A 17,216-nucleotide genomic window follows, 5' to 3' on the forward strand; every position below is an offset into this window, starting at 1 on the left:
GGTTTAATGCCAGTGAGTCACATTGGGAGTGGACGCGTAGGCTCTTCAACACAACAAGTAAACACTAGAACTATTGTAAATCCAGTAAATTTAGGCAAATACACCTTGCAAAAAAAAACACTGTGCCCACATTCTTGAAAATATACAATTATGCTTAATTATATAGCCTATTGCAATCTATCTGCTGGAACAATCCAAAATGTTTTTTTCTTTTTTCTTTTTCACTCTTTAGTTTCTTAAAAGTCTTCTCTTTTGGGTCATGCCTTAAAAATAGGTTTTTCTTTTAATTGAATAATAAACTATACATTTTGTCTTATGTTGTTTGTTTTTTTCTTCTCTCATTTCAATTTTCCGCCTCCTAAAATGAATGTTTTAACTTCAGGGTTTTTGTGGAATCGCCGTGTTATCATGCATTTTCACAAAACATTTCTATTAGTAAAAATCTCACTTCGCAGCACCAGAAGACAAAAAAGAAGTTATTTGAACATTAGAACAACAGTTGTCGCTTGATGATTCAATATATCACCGGAAAACAAAATAACTACCTTCACGTCAAATATGATTAAAATGAGATAAAAACACTGACACTTGGGTAAATGCAATTTCTTATCAATACCATTTCTACAGCTAATGATATAAAACACATGCGTTTCTTTTTTCAGTTAGGGTTAGGGTTAGATATTCAAGTTAACGGTGGCAGTGCATTACGTGCAGAAAATGCATCTGGTGTGAGTTGATGCAAAACCAATTCATGGGAATTGTAGATCATTTTCTCACAAAAATGAGAACAACATATACGCCTGAGATTTCAGCACCGCCGTTCGCGACTTGTCGCTCAAGACACGGGACCATGCTTTAACTCATAAAGTGGTTTCGGTGGTCTGGAAGTACAAGTAAGTGATTAGTCCTTCTGCAAATAAGCCTTAATGTACAACAGATTTGGAATAGAGCTGTAGAAAGGAAGTGGTTAACTGAAAGGGAATGAGTGGAAGTGCAGTGCTCAGTATTTGGGGACATTTATGTTAAATGCAATAAAAATAATTGCACTGTTCAAGTACATTAGAATTGGCTTAAACACAACTTTTTCTATCAATCCTCTCTTTGTTTAGCTTAAAAAGTGATTAAAATGATAGAGAAAGGATCCTTGCTTAAGTTATAAATAGAATATGACTAAGTTTTGTTTAGTTTTTTTCCTTTTTGGCGCATTTTTCTCTCTTTTCCGACAGCTTTGTCACATGACTGGCCGTGACCTACATGGAAAGGTCATTCAGCCAGAGCTGGCAGAAATACGACTGCAGTTCAGTGACGCTGAAGTTGACAAGTAGCCCTGGGCATCCTCATGGGATCTGAAGATTAGCTCCAATCGCTGATAAAAAATAAAAAAAAAAGGGCAGTGTATGAATCTCTCTGGTTTTCAAGAAGACAAAGTGGAGGTAACAACTCAGCCCAACAAGTCCACGCTCGCCTCCATTTCCCAGCTATATTAGGTGTGTCAGAGGTGAATTACTCACGCTGTCTCACAGTTGAGAGGAAACTCTTTGACCAGTTACTATGATGCCCATGTTTTGGAAAACACGCATTAAGGAGTGACACATATCAAGCAGGTGCATTGTGGTCTGGACAATAAAAAACAATCAATTCCATTTTGTCAGATTAAAGCTGGAAGAAATAGGCTGCATCCTGCTTTTAACCGACACCCAACCATGTCTAACCCTGCAAACTTGCTCAGGCAGGATCAACTCTACCAACATTAAAGACGTAAGAAAAAAAAAATAAAGTGGACGGGGCATGGATGTGGTCAATAACTCCTTGCTTACACAAGAAAAACCTGTGATAGGACGAAGTGACGGCATCAAAGATAACTGGGAAATAATTTTTTTTTAAAAAAACACTTCCCCGATCAGATCCTCATGTTTCGTTGCCCATCGAAGTCGTTTAAGAAAATCTTTTATCTCTCTAAACCTTCACTCACGGCTCTTTCTCCATTACCATCACCTCCTCCCCCGTAATCTGCTATTTGAAGACGGAGCATACAAACCAACCCGAGTAACTGAAAGCAGTTAAAGTCAACCGCTGCAAGGGCAGAGAGCCACGGGGGCCCGACAGGTCTGGTTAAACAGGTTCTGAGGGGAGAGGCTGATACTTGTTTAACTGCTATGCATCTCTCTCTCTCTCCCTCTCTGCTTTTGCTGTGGATGCAGTACGAACCTGTAGCTTTAGTGTATGCAAAATACTAGTTTCACCTCATGACCCCTTAAAGCTAATACAAAGGAAAAGTATTTACACTAGATATTATTAAAGGCAAGCGCTGCTCTGATGGTAAATTCAAGCTCCCGAAACAGACAGACAGACCCTCATGAATCAGCAAGGCCTGGCGAGGCAAGTGATGATTAAGCGTGCTCACACCACATGCAAATCTCATCTACAGACGCATATTACTCTTTTTTTCCTGTTTGTTTCTCACAGACTTCAAAGGAAGTATCATCTGCAGCAAGAAACCTGCAGCGCCACATTTCCCCATCGCTGAAACTAAAAACAGACAAGGACACTTGAAGCAAGAACACACCTGCTCCAAACGCAGGGAACGGCGAGGACACGTCAGTATTACCTGAAAGGAATATAGGAAAGACACCCCTGGGACAGTCTATTTAGCATGTGTCAATAGTTTTCCAAGTTTGAAGATAAACAAGCCATTTGTCTGCCCTCAGTGGCACATCATTGCTCATCACATGATGCACTTCTGAGGTCTGCGCCTCCACTCAGCCACACAGCTTATTTGTGAAGCTAAGTGAGAGCAGATAATGATGACTACTGTTCCCATTAGTTCAGCAGGGGATTTTTTATTTATTTCCCCCCCCCATTTATTAATAGGAACAAATCTTCCAACACATGACTTGACCCTCATCTGTGAAACATTGCTGAAAAAGAGGCTACAGAGCAATAGTGCCTTACCAAAAAGTATGTGCGCGACTGTGTGTGTGGCCTTCACAACTACACACCGACTCAGTAGATCAGGCTTGAGGCTTTCATTTTATTTGGTTTTTTTTCCCCCCCTCCTCAATCTTCAGGACAGTTTTAACATTTTTCAAAAAAAAGTATATCATGCCCCACTTTCCTAACCTCTACGCGATAAAAAACTAACCCATTTATAAAAGTTTAAACACATCATTAAAAAGTTAAAACCATTCACCAGAGTGATACCACTATTTACAGAAGCCCATTAAATTACAACATAAATTAGAAAATATTTACATCCAGGACACGAGACTGGATAATATTCTATGTTTGGAATTTAATGTCTAATTAGAAACATTTGAAAAGAAAGAAGTATGTACATTTGCACACATTCTCACAACGTGCACGCAGCACTCTGGCAGGAGTGAGCTTGTTTGTACGGTGATAATAACTCAGGGTTCTTAAATACTAAGGAGGATGAATACCTTGGTCACAAATAAAAAAAAAAAAAAGTTTCATCGCCATCTTTTAAAAGACAGTGTAATAATGGAAGCACTGCTATGCCTGTAATCCACATAAACACTGAAGAGGCTTCCATTGTTGCAACTTTTAAGATCTCTGGATTTAAACCGAGCACAAACTAACGTACTAATAATCACTTTTTCTTCCAGCCCTAGTCAAGGTTTAATCATCTCCCAGGAAAAAGCACAATAACACTGGAGCCATTTTGAAGTGGTTGTACAAATCGAACACACACACACAAAATTGTCCTTTGCAAGTCCATTGAGACACAGGAAATCAGCGGATTTGCCTGCAGACAGAGCGGGGGGTGGGGGTGGTGGGGTGGGGGTGGGGGGGACAGGAATTCACAGCCGCTCATCTTGAAATGATGTCCTCTCGGGAGAAAGAAAAACATGTATTTTGTTTTCCTCTTGCTTGTCCAAAAAGGTCCTATGGCAGCAGCAGCATCACACAGTCGACTGTATTGACCTGCATAGTGGTCAGTCTGACGTGGTGCGTGCTGCAGTTTCACAGAGTGGGCTCCCAGTCCACGGCGTTCACCATGGGCACCAACAATGGTTCAGCTAAAACTCCACAACTTCTCAAAAATATAAATTTACAGTGCAAGAGTGCACACATACACACTCACGTACCAATTCAGCTCTCAAAAATGACAATACTTACTATGGATTTTTTTTTTTCTTAGTTAAAAAAAAAAAAAAAAAGTCCAAACGGGGAAACTGCGCAGCAAGGGATTCGGGTTGCTCTGAAGTTCATACGGATTCTCCTCTGAGCTCTCATTTCCTGTGCTTGTCTATTTTGTCGGTAGATTTGCTCCCACTGTCTGAGGATCCCTGGGTGTCGCTACCGGAGTTCAGATACATCTTGTCCACTTGTTTGAGGGACTCATTCAGGTAGTTCTGCAGCGAGGTCATGGCGGCACAGATGGCCGGGGAGCCGAAGCCGTGAGTGATGAGGCTGAAGTGAGTCAGGCAGCCTTGAATTCCAGGTTCCAGGATGGGCGCAGGTCTGGTGTTACCGATAGCCGAGCGGTCCTGAGAGAGCAGGTCGGTGAACTCCTTGCAGATTTGCCTGTAGGTAGAAAACCCAACATGAGGAAAGATGAAACACATGTACTGATTCATTGGAGCCCGAGAGAAAATCCAAAGGCTGATAAGGCTGGTAGTTCTGTCTGTGGAGAACTGGAGTCTTCGGACAGATCAATGTCTACAAACAATCTTGCAATACATCTTTCTGATGAATGTGCAGAAAGAAAAACGCATGAAGAGCTCAAGAATCGTTTTAGGTCGGAGTGTCCTAGAGGGTAAAGAAGCGAGCTGGAGGTGGTTGGAATGTTACTGTAGGACCCTGAGCAAAAGGCCCCGAACACCAAATCAACCTCCAGTGGTGCACCGCAGCAGCACACAGCTAATAGCATGCACAGTGAACTATAAATAGGATGCATGAATTTTTCCCCAGGGGATCATTAAGTATCCTTAAAACCTTAATGAGGAGACACCTACTTGGCAGCAAGGAGCATGTTCTTGCGGGAGTTAACGTCGTTGCGGTCCACATGTGGCCTTCCCAAGTACTCAGCAATGGCCTTTGCAGGGAACTCTGTCTCGCACACATAACCAAAGTCTCTTGCTAAATGAACAGCTTCACCTGAAACAAGAGGTTTGCATGAATTAGAGAATATAACACTCAAGTCACCTGTAAATTCAAAAGAATACAGAGTTAAACCTTTTTAAAATGGATGATTCAGTAAACCCAGCCTTTTTTCGTTTTCGAATGGAGTTTGCATGTTTTCCTTGTGTGTGCACATGAGTTTTCGCCAAGTACTCCCAGCTCCCTCTCAGACATTTCAGGTTGATTGAAGAGGTGTATATGATCACACACCATCGGTTTCACACCAATTTAGAAATTCAATAAATACCCTCTGGGCTGGCAACTTGTCTCGGGTGTTCCTCATCTTTCGCCCCATTGTGAACCCGTCCCTCATTACCCTAAGTTAGATGAAGCGGGTATAGAAGATAGATGCATTATTCCAACATGGCCCTCGACAGACTGGTCAAAGATCAAATGCTGCACAGCGGGCTATTTATCGGCTTCCAGCAGGAAACGAGCAGCCGCACTTTGGGCCTGATTTACACGAGTACCGAGGCAGATGAAGTGAAGCAGTTGAACTACAAAATAATCAACTGTGCTCAGTCTTCTAGCTTCAGGGAAGAAGCGCTAGTGAGATGAATATATTTCCATCTTCAGGGTGGTTTGACTTGCATGGTCATAATGGGCTTATGTTGATAAATGCTAGTAGAGGTTGCCAGAGGCGCCAACAACACCGCTTATTGATAGACACGCGCATCACTTCAGGATGCAGGCAGCTATTCAGAAGCACAAGCTTTAAGGTCATCTTGGCCTCCTGGCGAGCCGAACACAAGATAACAAGGCTTAATTCAGCTTTGAAGGTCTCTAAATAACAAGCCTCCAGTCATTCTCCCGCACAGAATCAGAAGCCCATTTATAAAAATTAGGCGTATACGGTGCAAAGGGGGGTTGGGGGGGCTATCCTGCCTCAGCCGGCGGCAGGTAGATGTGATTAAAATGATAGTGATTACAATGGAGCGGCCCTGTCTGGGTCGTTGAATGATTGTGTATGAAAGTGAAGGTCTCGTGCTGTCATTACGACTCTAGTGTAAACAGAAAAGAGTCTTTAAAATTAGGCGTGTGAAGATCTGTGGCTATTTTACAGGATGGAGAGATTTAGAGGTGCAATTTATTTGAGGATGTGCAGCTTAAAGCCCTGCTACACATAGCTGTGCAATGCTTCAGCTGATTGTGCAAACAGCAATGGATAATTATCCACCCACAACAGTAAAGCATATAATGCCAACTTTTTTTTTGAGGATTTATGCTCGTCTTTCATTGGTATGTAGGCACTTCCAACCTTCAAATCAAATACCAACTTAGAAATGATAGTTGTTTTTAAACGGATTCAGATGCGTTATTCTGCATGCAAAGAGGCCGCTCAATTTAAAAAACAAAACATTTTTTGCACATGGACGTATAAACAAAGAGTCGGAACATGATGAGTGACCTTCAAAGAATGCAATGAAGACAATGTATTGTTTTTCCAAACACACACGATGTTGAAGACATGACGCTAACACATTCTCACATGATTAGAGCGACATTCCAGTCAGTGCAAACAGCAATTATATCCAAGAAGGTGCTATGTGCTACTGAGTGACATGTCATACCTTCTACTAGTGAGGTAAGTAGAGTGACATTAGCCGCCTTTCTTCTTCCTGCTGGCAGGTTCAGTCCAATCTTATCCAGTTTTTCTCTCAGAGAACGACCTCCATTTTTTGACTTGGCTCTGTGAACAAAACAAAAAAAACAATAATGCACACTCTTGTCTTATTGCCAATTTTCACTTTCTTCAATCATGCTGTCCTTAAAGACATCTATCCCTCTGAGAAAATCAGTGCAACAGTATCTTTGTGCACATACAGCACAAATAATATGTTGGAGGAGACAGTCACTCCTGTGAAAGGTCGTGTGAAGCATCTCTGATAAGCAGCTTCTCTTGTCCTTTTTGACTGTAAATATCAATAAACTTGATTTTTTTTAGGCCAAGATGAAAAATCACTCATACATGCATTTTGCAGAAGCTCTTAAACTCCACTCTTGCCACAGCCGATTCAGTTTTCTGCATGACTGGCAGGCAATCTCGCCCTCTCCATGGCGGGGCGAGGGAAGGAGTATCTTTAGGGAGGCATGTGTGTGCGAGTCCCCCCCCCCTCCCCTGGTCCCCCAACTAACAATCCCCCTCCTATTGCTATATGACCTACATAAAAGTGACTGTATTGTGGTGTATGTCAGCATTAACACAGGCACAAGGGAAGTGGCAAACACAACTCCCAAGTACAAAACGCTCCGGTCAGGAGTGTTAAGCATGTACCGTAACCTCACAGTCCCTCAGAAGGATGCCACACAAGCATGTGTGCCAGGAGGTCAACTGCTCCGGCATAGATTGAACGCACACGTGAAGCAAACTTTAACAAATGCATAAATATGCACACAGAAACACACCCGCAGTCTTTAGATTGGTGCTCTGTTGATGAACCGATCCTCAAAGGAAATGCTGAACCAAAAAATTGCAGACCACACAAAGACTATCGCATGCTTCTTTTTTTTTTTTTTCGGAGGTACAAAAAAAAAAAAAAAAAAAAAAAAGTGATGAGCTTTGGTAACTGAGCAAAGCTGTGCTTTTAAACTGCTTCTGAACCAACAAGCTACCATAACAGCTTACAAAAACACTTCTGTTCAAACCAAATTTTTACAAATTTAATTAAGAGTGCTACTTCATTACTTTGAAACCTTCAAAACGACGGGGGCGATGTAAAATACTACAAATCCTGGCCAGCTGTCATGTTGAATGAATGTGAGCCCTGACCTGCGTAAAACGCCGCCCAAGAGTGATGCGTTGAGGCACTCTGGGGCCGACAAACGTCTCTGGACCTCCGCCACGGTAACCTTGTACTTGGATGTGGAGCTCAGCAGGGACAGTCGACCCGGTACAGAACAAAACACCTCCGTGGGGTTTGATACCATGCCCAGCAAGGACTCTTTCTGGAAAGGAAGGCCCAGTGTGTTGCCTTTTGGTAGAGTGACGGGACCTGGAGAGTGACGGAAATATCTTAAGTTAGCCAAACAGCAAAGAAGCACGCACGAAAAAAAAAAAAAAGAAAGGGTTGAGCAATAGCCCGTTTATATGTGCACATTTCTTGGGTATGTATATAAGCTCTAATCCCCTCTCTGAAATGAGAAAATCTGTGTTTTCTTTGAATGTAATCATACGAGTGTGTGTGTTCTGCACGACTGATGGAACCAGTCTGTTCTCTACAAAAGGTAGAAAGGAAAGGTTTCTGCACAGCATTTCGAAATATTTCGTGTGGTTCATGAACCACTTTACGCCAGATTGTCTATCAGCTACGGTGCCATCATGCCAAACGCCGTCTTTAAACGGGTACACACATACAAAAACCCTCTAAATCTATGCCACAGATACATGATGAGATTAGGTCTCCAAGAATCTTGTGCAATCTGGACGGTATAACCCTGTTTAGGCTGCACCACTCCCCCCCCCCCAAAAAAAAAGAAAAATTTGTTTACAGAATCAAGTGACCACAAAAGTAATGACAGTGATCAGACAAAAAAAAAAAATACAGTACAGCACACTACAATACAAAACAGAACTATCTTCATCCTCACCCGCAAGAATGCCCCCCTGATAATAAGTCCTCTGTAAGCGATCAAGGTTCCTGCCACCTCGTAGTCCTAATACTGAGACAAAAATCACAGAGTCATATGAGTGCTTTCATTCTCCTGTGGCGCACATGGCTGGGAATGACATGCCATTGTTTACAAGTGGAAAACCTAGATCGCCCATAGCGTGCCCTTGAGCATGGGAACAATATAATGAGCCATCGCTGATTTCCGTAACCAATGCAGACTGGTTGGTTTATTGTGCTGTGCAAATGGCTCTCTGCTTGTAATTATGCATCGTAAGATCATCACACATTTTATTTGTGTGCTTACCAAAAACAACAACATTTATTGACTGCAAAATATCACATTGTCATCAAACAAAACCCCAACCTAATGGTCTAAATATTGGCATGCGACATATTTGTGGCGTGTCAATGAGGGAAAAAAAAAAAAACTGAACTAAACTAAAGCAGACATTTTTAATGATTTATTGTTATATACCGTTTCATGCATTTGGACCGATGCAAGAATCTAAGCAGAAACAAAGTTGCCGGGGCTAATCTTTCCCATAGTCTGTTTAATAGATTCCTGATGACAAAACAGCAGGAATAAGTTTCTCCCTAAAAACAGTTCAAGTCTCAACAAATTACTAAACTGTCCTTCACATGCAAAGCCTAATGCCACACCCCGCCAAAAGCTGGTTCTGCAGAGCCAAACAGCTTCAAGATCAGCTCATAATTTCCTGTTAACGTGAACAGCAATTGCGAATGCAAGCTTAACCAGCCTAAAGATGATCCAAAGCTTTCCTCCTCTATCACAGTCAAACATCGCTGTTGTGAGATTGCCCAATTTTTGTGTCATGTCAGCTATAGTCTGCAGAATTTGAAAAAAGGGGATCACCGCTTTCCCACTGGGCAACCATTCAAGCGCCTTCACCAACAGAATAGGCAGAGGATCACGTCAAGCTTAGATAAGTGCATCTCATGGCTGTGAGGATTATCATCGTAAGCGCGAGTGCAAACAGAAGACTCCTCCTTTGCTGTACTCTCACACTGAGTGCCCTGACATGCCACTATAGAAGCATGACATTTCCAAATATGTGGAGAGAAAAGGGGGAGAAAAAAAAATAATACACACTCCTTACGGTAAATTTCCAGCCCTCCTCAGTAATTACTGCATCTTTGGTTGTGCACAGGCACATATTCCCCAGGCAGAACAAAAAAAAAAAAGTTTCCTTTTATTACTTCTGACAGTTAAATTATAGTTATAAAGATAACAAAACCCACCTTTTTTGATTACGGTCTGGTCGGCCATAACAATGCTGTGGTCATCAACATGCTGGTCAAAAGAGAAGCGAAGAGAAAAGTTGTATTGTTAAAGGGGGAAAATATATATATATATATATATATATATCATTTGTATTCAATTAGACATTTTGCATGCATAATAAAGGAATAGCTCAAAACGTTCGGAGAAATCTTACTTTAAATGATTTGCAAAAAAAACCAACCAAAAAAAAAAAAGGCCTTAACATTAATTTTTTTTTTTTAATTACCCATGCATGTTTTTTTTTCTCTTAGGTTTTCTACAAAGTATTGCTCCAACCAGGACGAGACTCACTTGCACATCCTCCAGTCCGTGACCCATGTCATGCATGCCAATATTATCACCAATCACCGACGAGTCCAGGCTGTGAGCGTGTGGAGGCAGCAGCTCCGGCCGGCGGAACACTTCCCTCCTCACCCCGGACGAGCCTCCCTCCAGCCCCAGGATCTGGCTGGCCAGGCCGCTCCTCCCGTGGCCCCCCAGCCCGTCCTGGCCCTGCCGGCCGGGCCACGGCTGCTGCTGGTTCGACGACGGGGACTGGTGTATGGAGTTGATGTTGAAAGGGTCGCCGAGGTGCGAGTAGGGGTCGCCGGACTGCGGGTAGGAGATGGGCTGGTAGGGAGGAGGGAAGTACGGGGGCTGGAAGTCCGAGCTGGCCGTGTGTGAGAGGGAGGGAGACGGGCTGTAGAGGTGCTGACTGACCGCCGGCAGGTGGGGCAGCCGGGGGTTCCCATTGCTGCTGCCGTCGTGCCTTTCCTGGGGAGGGGGACGAAGGTGAGAGTGAGGGATGCCCACAGCACGGCAGGTGGTCCACATTTAGCAATCAGGGGCACTGCGATCTTTTTAAACCAATCAAATATTCGCTCTTAAATATTGATTACATTTATTGTATTTCAGTGGGAAAATATTTGGGAGACTGAATTGTTTAAAAAACAAAAAAAGTGTAATTTAGTCTGCAGATTGCATTTTCTTTCTTTCTTTTCTTTTTCTTTTTCTTTTTTTGCAATGTCTCCTAAGTCGTCGTTTAGTTAAGTTAAAAATCTTCTCTAAACAATATTCTTTTTTAGCGCGGTCAGAGGAAAAATAAGTAAAATTAAAAAAAAAATGTTGCAACAAACTTGTGCTCCATGACACAACGTTCTCATTATCGGTTTAAAAAAAAAAAAAAAACTCACCTCACAATCATCCTCATACTTGACGTTGTCTGCTAATTTCCACAACATGCTGGTCGGGAAAAAACAACAAAAAAAAACACAGAAAACGAGAGAAACGAGTAAAAAAAAAAGAAAAAAAGAAGAAGAAAAGATCTCGTCGAGTTAGTCCAGGTAAGAAAAAACGAGGAGCTTCCTGGTGATCATGAACACCCGTGTTGTTGTTCGGCTGCAGGAAAAGACGCAGAGTTTTGGGGCTCGAGGAGCGAAACTGACCGACCGACTGACTCTCCCACCGCACGAATGAGTTTTCACAGCTGCTCGGAGCGAAAATAATGGCTGTCAAGCTGTATTCCTTCCCTCTCTCTCTCTCTCTCTCTCTCGCGCGCGCTCTCTCCGGCCAGTGTGCTCCGCACTGCTGTGGTGAAAGTGGGAGCCCAAGAAAAACTTGACTCCCTCTTATGGACAAAACAGCGACGTTCAGTCTTCTTGAATCAAACTTCAGCTCTTGTACTTTTATCCGCGCCGCAGCGCCGCGTGGGCGGCACCCTGCGCGGTGACGTCACCAAACAGGTAACTCAAGGGTTTTGGGGTCTGATTGGCGGGACGATCATCCAATCAGCGGTCGGTCCGTCTGTGCTGCAGTCTTCGCCGTCGTTAAAAAGGTAAAAACTGTAATCCTGAGGTTTACTGTTGCTCACTTTTCCTGTCCTAATGTGAGGGAACTCATTTGTTCTGCCGCTTTCATCACAGGGCCAGAAGGTTTCCTCCACCGTTTCATGTATGAACTAAGATTAATGTTTATCTCTGTAAAACCGTTTTGCAGTCATTTAGAAGCGATTTAGTCGCTCGTGCTCAGATTAAATACAGGCGTTTCTTTTAAATGATCTTATTGGAAGCCTAGAATTCATTGTTTGATGCTTTTTGTGTCAAAAACCAACACAGCATTGACTTTTCTTGGTTGCAGTGACGGATTGATGTTCGTTTGGTGTTGCTTGGTCTCTGAAAGAATATTTAAGCTCATCTTTTTTCTGCAAAGTGGAAGGTAAATGTATTTACAAGCAGGCTAGTAAGACATTTTTCGTGCACGTTAGAAATAACAATTGCCATTTAACCTAAATAATTATTTCCATTATTAGGCAGAATTGTTTGCTTTATTTTTGTATGCCTCAGCCAAATACTATAAATAACACGCTCAATTTATTCCATTCTGTAAATAACACTTTATATTTATATATATATATATAGAAACAATGCGATGTATGCAGCTTGACTGGCTGGGTGGATTGACAGGTATTTACAGACCCGTGACAATTTAATGTTGGTGTTTCACAGTGGTGGTTAAGTGCTCGTTTCAAACCACAATAAGCCCCAGGGCTTAGCTGCATCATTCTCTCTCTCTCTCTCTCTCTCTCAAAAAAAAAAAAAAAAAAAAAAACAACCCTCCAAAGCTCAAAGGATCTCAACAAACCGCTCTTTCTCGGCTTCATTTACATTTTGGTTGAGTTTTGCAACGCTTCAAAACAAAGCTTTGATATTCATCACATCCCAAAATAAAAGGGGGCTCGACCATGTTTGTTTTTCTCTTTCTTTTCTTAGTGAAATTCACCTGCTTGATTTCGATGCTGGGGAGTTTGAAAACGCGCATTTGGTTGTAAAACCAACAATTTATTCTATTATCTGATTTTGTATCATCTGGTGAGTCATTGCTATATGCCTTCTTATTTATTTCATTTTTTATTTGCTCCTGTAACGGACAGACCTTTGTCTGTTGGGATGACGGCCTGTGGCGTCCGTCCAAGCCGAGCTGCGACCATCCGCTGCATGGGAACAACAAGACGTGGCCGGCTGAGGATTATCTTCATTTTTTTTTTTGCGTGCTGCTTTCGAGCTCGTTGGTTGTGATCCAACGCGTGAAGTGCAACACGCGTGGATTTAAAACGTTGAAACAAACACATACATGCCTGAAGAAAGTTCCTCACGCCTGAAGCGTCGGTATAATGTTTTGACAAACCCTCATGTTCGGCTTGTCGATTTAACGAGAGCTTGATAGTGATAAATTAAACAAACAAAAAAAAAAACATGACGTCTCAAGAACACTGTGCAAAAAACAGAAATATTTGGTTTTTAATTCAAAATCTGAGTTTAAGATTTAATTTGACACGAAGGAAGCCTATCTGCAACGTCCAAGTGAGTCACGCTTTATATTACATTTTTATTTTTTTTGCTGATAAGCAGTCAATTTGTAGTATTTTTACTGAAGTAAAAGTATGTTCTACTATTTGTTGAGAGCAATAAAAGGGAAGACTAACCTGACGCAAAGCTGCTTTCAATCAGTATTTAAACCTGATTCATCAAACCAGTGGACACACACCTTTTTAACCAAACATTGAAATTTTTTCGTTTTTGGTTGTTGAAAGAATTAAGACTCATTCTGAGTGACACGTTGTCACTTAAATGGCACACAGGTCGGCTCGATTATAAATCAGGGTTAAATTGCAACGTGAGAAAGCAAATTTAGCAGCGAAAGCGACCAACGTGACGCAGGTTGTTTTTTTTGTTTTTTTTAACGCTTCGAATCAGATACCAGAGGGAAATCCGACTTACCCTCCAGTCTAACCTCTCCAGCAAAGACATCTGCGAGGCTCCAGTCACACCAATCCCACCGAGACGCCGTGGATGAGTGAAACCGCGGGGGATTGACGTCGCTGACTTCACCTGATTGACGCGCAGGCGCAGTGCGGAGCACTACACCTGAGTGGATCGCTTCAAAACAATGGCTCAAAGACGTCACATGCCAAATAACTCCTTAAAAAAAAAAAACCTTATATTTATTCGTTCCATGACACAAACCCGTATACATTGAAACACGTATTATTCTTTAAAAAGAGTTCGACGTGTTATTTTGTTTTAAATAATGGTAAGAGTGTCTTCTATTGATTATATGCGGGATTTAATTCATAGAATTTTACATCTAATCTAATAATTATCCAAAATCGTTCACAAAAAAGTAGCTATTGTAGTAGAGGCAAAATGTTAAGAATGCATGAGCAAAATGTGAAAATATATTAATAATAAGACGGGGTGAAAAATTCAAGATGAGGTAATTCCACCCTGAAAGCCCTGCTCGCCCCAGGCTGACCCAAAGAATTTGCTTTCAAAAGCCACTAAAGCTTTTTTTTTTAAGACACGAAAAACCCTCCTGTTATCTGATCTCTCCAGAACTTTATCTTAACTGATGTACAGATCAAAGTGTCTTCGGCATGCGGGTTGAGAATCTATCCTACATATTTTTGCTCCAAGAATAATCTCACGTCTTTACACCAAAAACTAACTAAACAAAGTTTCAGACAGAAAGAAAAAACGCTCAAGTCACGTTTTAAGATTGTTTCCTAAGCATTTAAATCTTGAGTTTAAAAATATAAAAAAAATTGTATACTGTACAGTAATTCTTAAAAAGATGCTTAATTGAAAAATGTTGTTTTTTCTTTAAACTGATTTTATATGCAAATAGTTGAGAGGTAAAAATTTTTATTTTTACGAGTGCAAATCTCAAAATAAAGTAGTTTAAAGGCAATTTCCGATGCTGTTCCGTGCAATAATTCTTCCCTGGTCCTTTATGAAGCTGTGGATGATAGATATACGTATTAGAAATATCACTTCAGCTCAACTTCTTCTCAGTGCTCCAAAAACCGAGGCTGCAAAAAGGCCTTCAAAATGAAATAAAGATCTCCACAAATAAATAGAAAAAAAAAAACGGTTTTAATAATTAGAAGTGGATTAATTACAAAGGAACTTTCTGTGGTTCCTGCCAGTTGCTGTAGGCCCGATAATTCGTTGTTATCCTTCACATCCAGTGATAACTGCACAGAGACCAAAGGCAAACCACTACCACATGCCATACCGAGATGAAGACAAAACAATACTGTGATTATTTTGATATTCAGTCACGATAATTGGCTTATTTATGGAGTAACGAACAGTTAATGGAAAGCAGACAAGACTTGTCGTTTGTTTGCTTCTTTCTGTGCGCACGGGACAAGCTTGGATCCGCCAGGCGGGGCTGCGCCATAAAGAGGCCTCTGCTGCCACCTAGTGGCTTTGCTCACACATCACTGCAGAGCTGCGACAGTCTGATGGAGAAACACTGCAGGTTAATTTGTTTACTCTCTCTCTCTCTCTCTCTCTCTCTCTCTCTCTCTCTCTCTCTCTCTCTCTCTCTCTCTCTCTCTCTCTCTCTCTCTCTCTCTCTCTCTCTCTCTCTCTCTCTCTCTCTCTCTCTCTCTCTCTCTCTCTCTCTCTCTCTCTATATATATATAATACCACCAATCACAGTATTAAACATTACTGTAACCTTACACTACCAACATCAGGTCATTTCTGTACTGAATGAGCATGTTATCAATTTAACCGCACAGTGGTGTCGTGGTTACTTTTCTTGTTATCCTGGTTTGGGCTTTTGTGGGCTGTTCTGTGTTGTGCATGATCTTCATGTGCATGTCTTTGTGAAGCCACATTCAGCCGAGTTTCTCAACTGGGATCGACATTTAATGCACTTTTTTTCCAAAATTTAGGAATAGGTTGAAATCACTGTTAAAATGCAACCAGAGATTTTTATTTTTTAATAGTTTTCACACACCAACCCTGTCAGCGAGGCTTTAATGTCCACCATCTGCGGCTCATTGTCTCATTGTTTGTGTTATTATGATCTCGACTTTCACTGTCCCTCAGTCAGCTGCGCTTTGTCTCCGGCAACCTTTGACCCTCTATTGAATAAACCTGTAGATTAGCGACGGGAGGATATGGAATATATTTACTGGTTTTTGCAGCTGTAATATAATCCAATGAAAATACTTTTTCTTTTAAATATATCTGTTGTTTAATTAATTAACCAGCCATCTTCTCTCATTTTGCAAAAAACCGAGTAAAACATGTGCAAACCAGCTGTTTTTTCCTTTTCTTTTTTGAAGCATCAGTTTGAAGTGCTTTTGCTGCTGCCTTCATTTTTTTTTTTTCACCTCTTATTGTTTCACAGCCGTTATAGACTTGGTGCCTCTGCATCATTGCAGATTTAAACATTTCTTTCTGAGCTACTTGTGACGTGCATGAACCATATGCACGTGTGCTGTATATAATACTCTACGGATATGCATTGTCGATATTTGGAAGCTGAACATAAATTTGTGTAAACACTGCAAACAACATAAGTCTAAGCCGTTCAAAGTTAAAAAATACACTTAATGTAAAAGCAATAATATCTGGTGCCGTGTCCAACACAATATTTCCAAGCTATCACATTTGCTTATTTCATTTCTAAACGCGGAAACTAGAAGCTTCAACTACGCAAATCTAACAGGCCTGAGATGCAAAAGGTTTTCTATATTTGGAGAAGATGAGATATACTTTAGGCGGCCCAAACATTATATCTGATTAAATATGGAAACAATAAAACCGTAGACTATTTAATATAGAAGAATGTAGTATATCGCATGAAATTTTGAATTTTCAATATGCAAATAAACTTATAAAGTAATTTTTTGTTTTTTTGTATTTTCTTTTACTGCTATTTACTTTGATTTGACACTTTTATAAATACTGTATGTGTAGTTAATACAAAGCAGGAAGTCATCAGCTAAAATGTACATTTTCATGTTATTAGTACTACTTATACTGTTTTATATAGATTTTTTCTCCTAAAATAATAAAGGTTCAACTGAGTATTTTGAAGCGCATCCTTCACATTGGATACTGCTGTTGCGATGACAGATTTGACCTCTCTGTGGTTTGGAGCACGCACACACGCGCGCGCACACACCCCCACACACACTCTCTTAAGTCGGAGCTCGTTTTCACACCAACGGCACAGACTGCGTGAGCGGAGCTTTTTATAGTTTGTTTTTGACGCCGACTGTTCCCTGAAAACCACAACAGGGAGCTGGTGACGGCTGATGTCGTCTCAGGTGATCGTTGCCCTTTTTCTTGCAACTTGTTGCATTGCGTACCTCTGGT

General features: G+C 41.2%; 1 protein-coding gene across 4 annotated transcripts; it reads right to left on the minus strand.

The window, feature by feature from the left end:
• Positions 1-2,829: 2,829 nt before the first annotated feature.
• Positions 2,830-13,925, minus strand: tfap2c (transcription factor AP-2 gamma (activating enhancer binding protein 2 gamma)). 4 transcript variants are annotated; one of them, XM_080462420.1, is made up of 8 exons: positions 13,815-13,925; positions 10,351-10,812; positions 10,017-10,068; positions 8,734-8,805; positions 7,916-8,138; positions 6,717-6,835; positions 4,980-5,121; positions 2,830-4,548 (listed from the first exon to the last, which is right to left on the minus strand). In XM_080462420.1, the coding sequence occupies exons 1-8, from the start codon at positions 13,842-13,844 to the stop codon at positions 4,254-4,256; spliced, it is 1,395 nt and encodes a 464-aa protein (XP_080318546.1). In that variant the 5' UTR covers positions 13,845-13,925; the 3' UTR covers positions 2,830-4,253. The 4 variants fall into 4 exon arrangements, with proteins under 4 accessions (XP_080318546.1, XP_080318545.1, XP_080318548.1 ...); XM_080462419.1 differs by lacking the exon at positions 13,815-13,925 and adding an exon at positions 11,232-11,689; XM_080462422.1 differs by lacking the exon at positions 8,734-8,805.
• Between the last annotated feature and the right edge of the window lie 3,291 nt (positions 13,926-17,216).

This window comes from Lipophrys pholis (genome assembly GCF_963383615.2).
Source record: "Lipophrys pholis genome assembly, chromosome: 4".
Lineage (NCBI taxonomy): Eukaryota > Metazoa > Chordata > Actinopteri > Blenniiformes > Blenniidae > Lipophrys > Lipophrys pholis.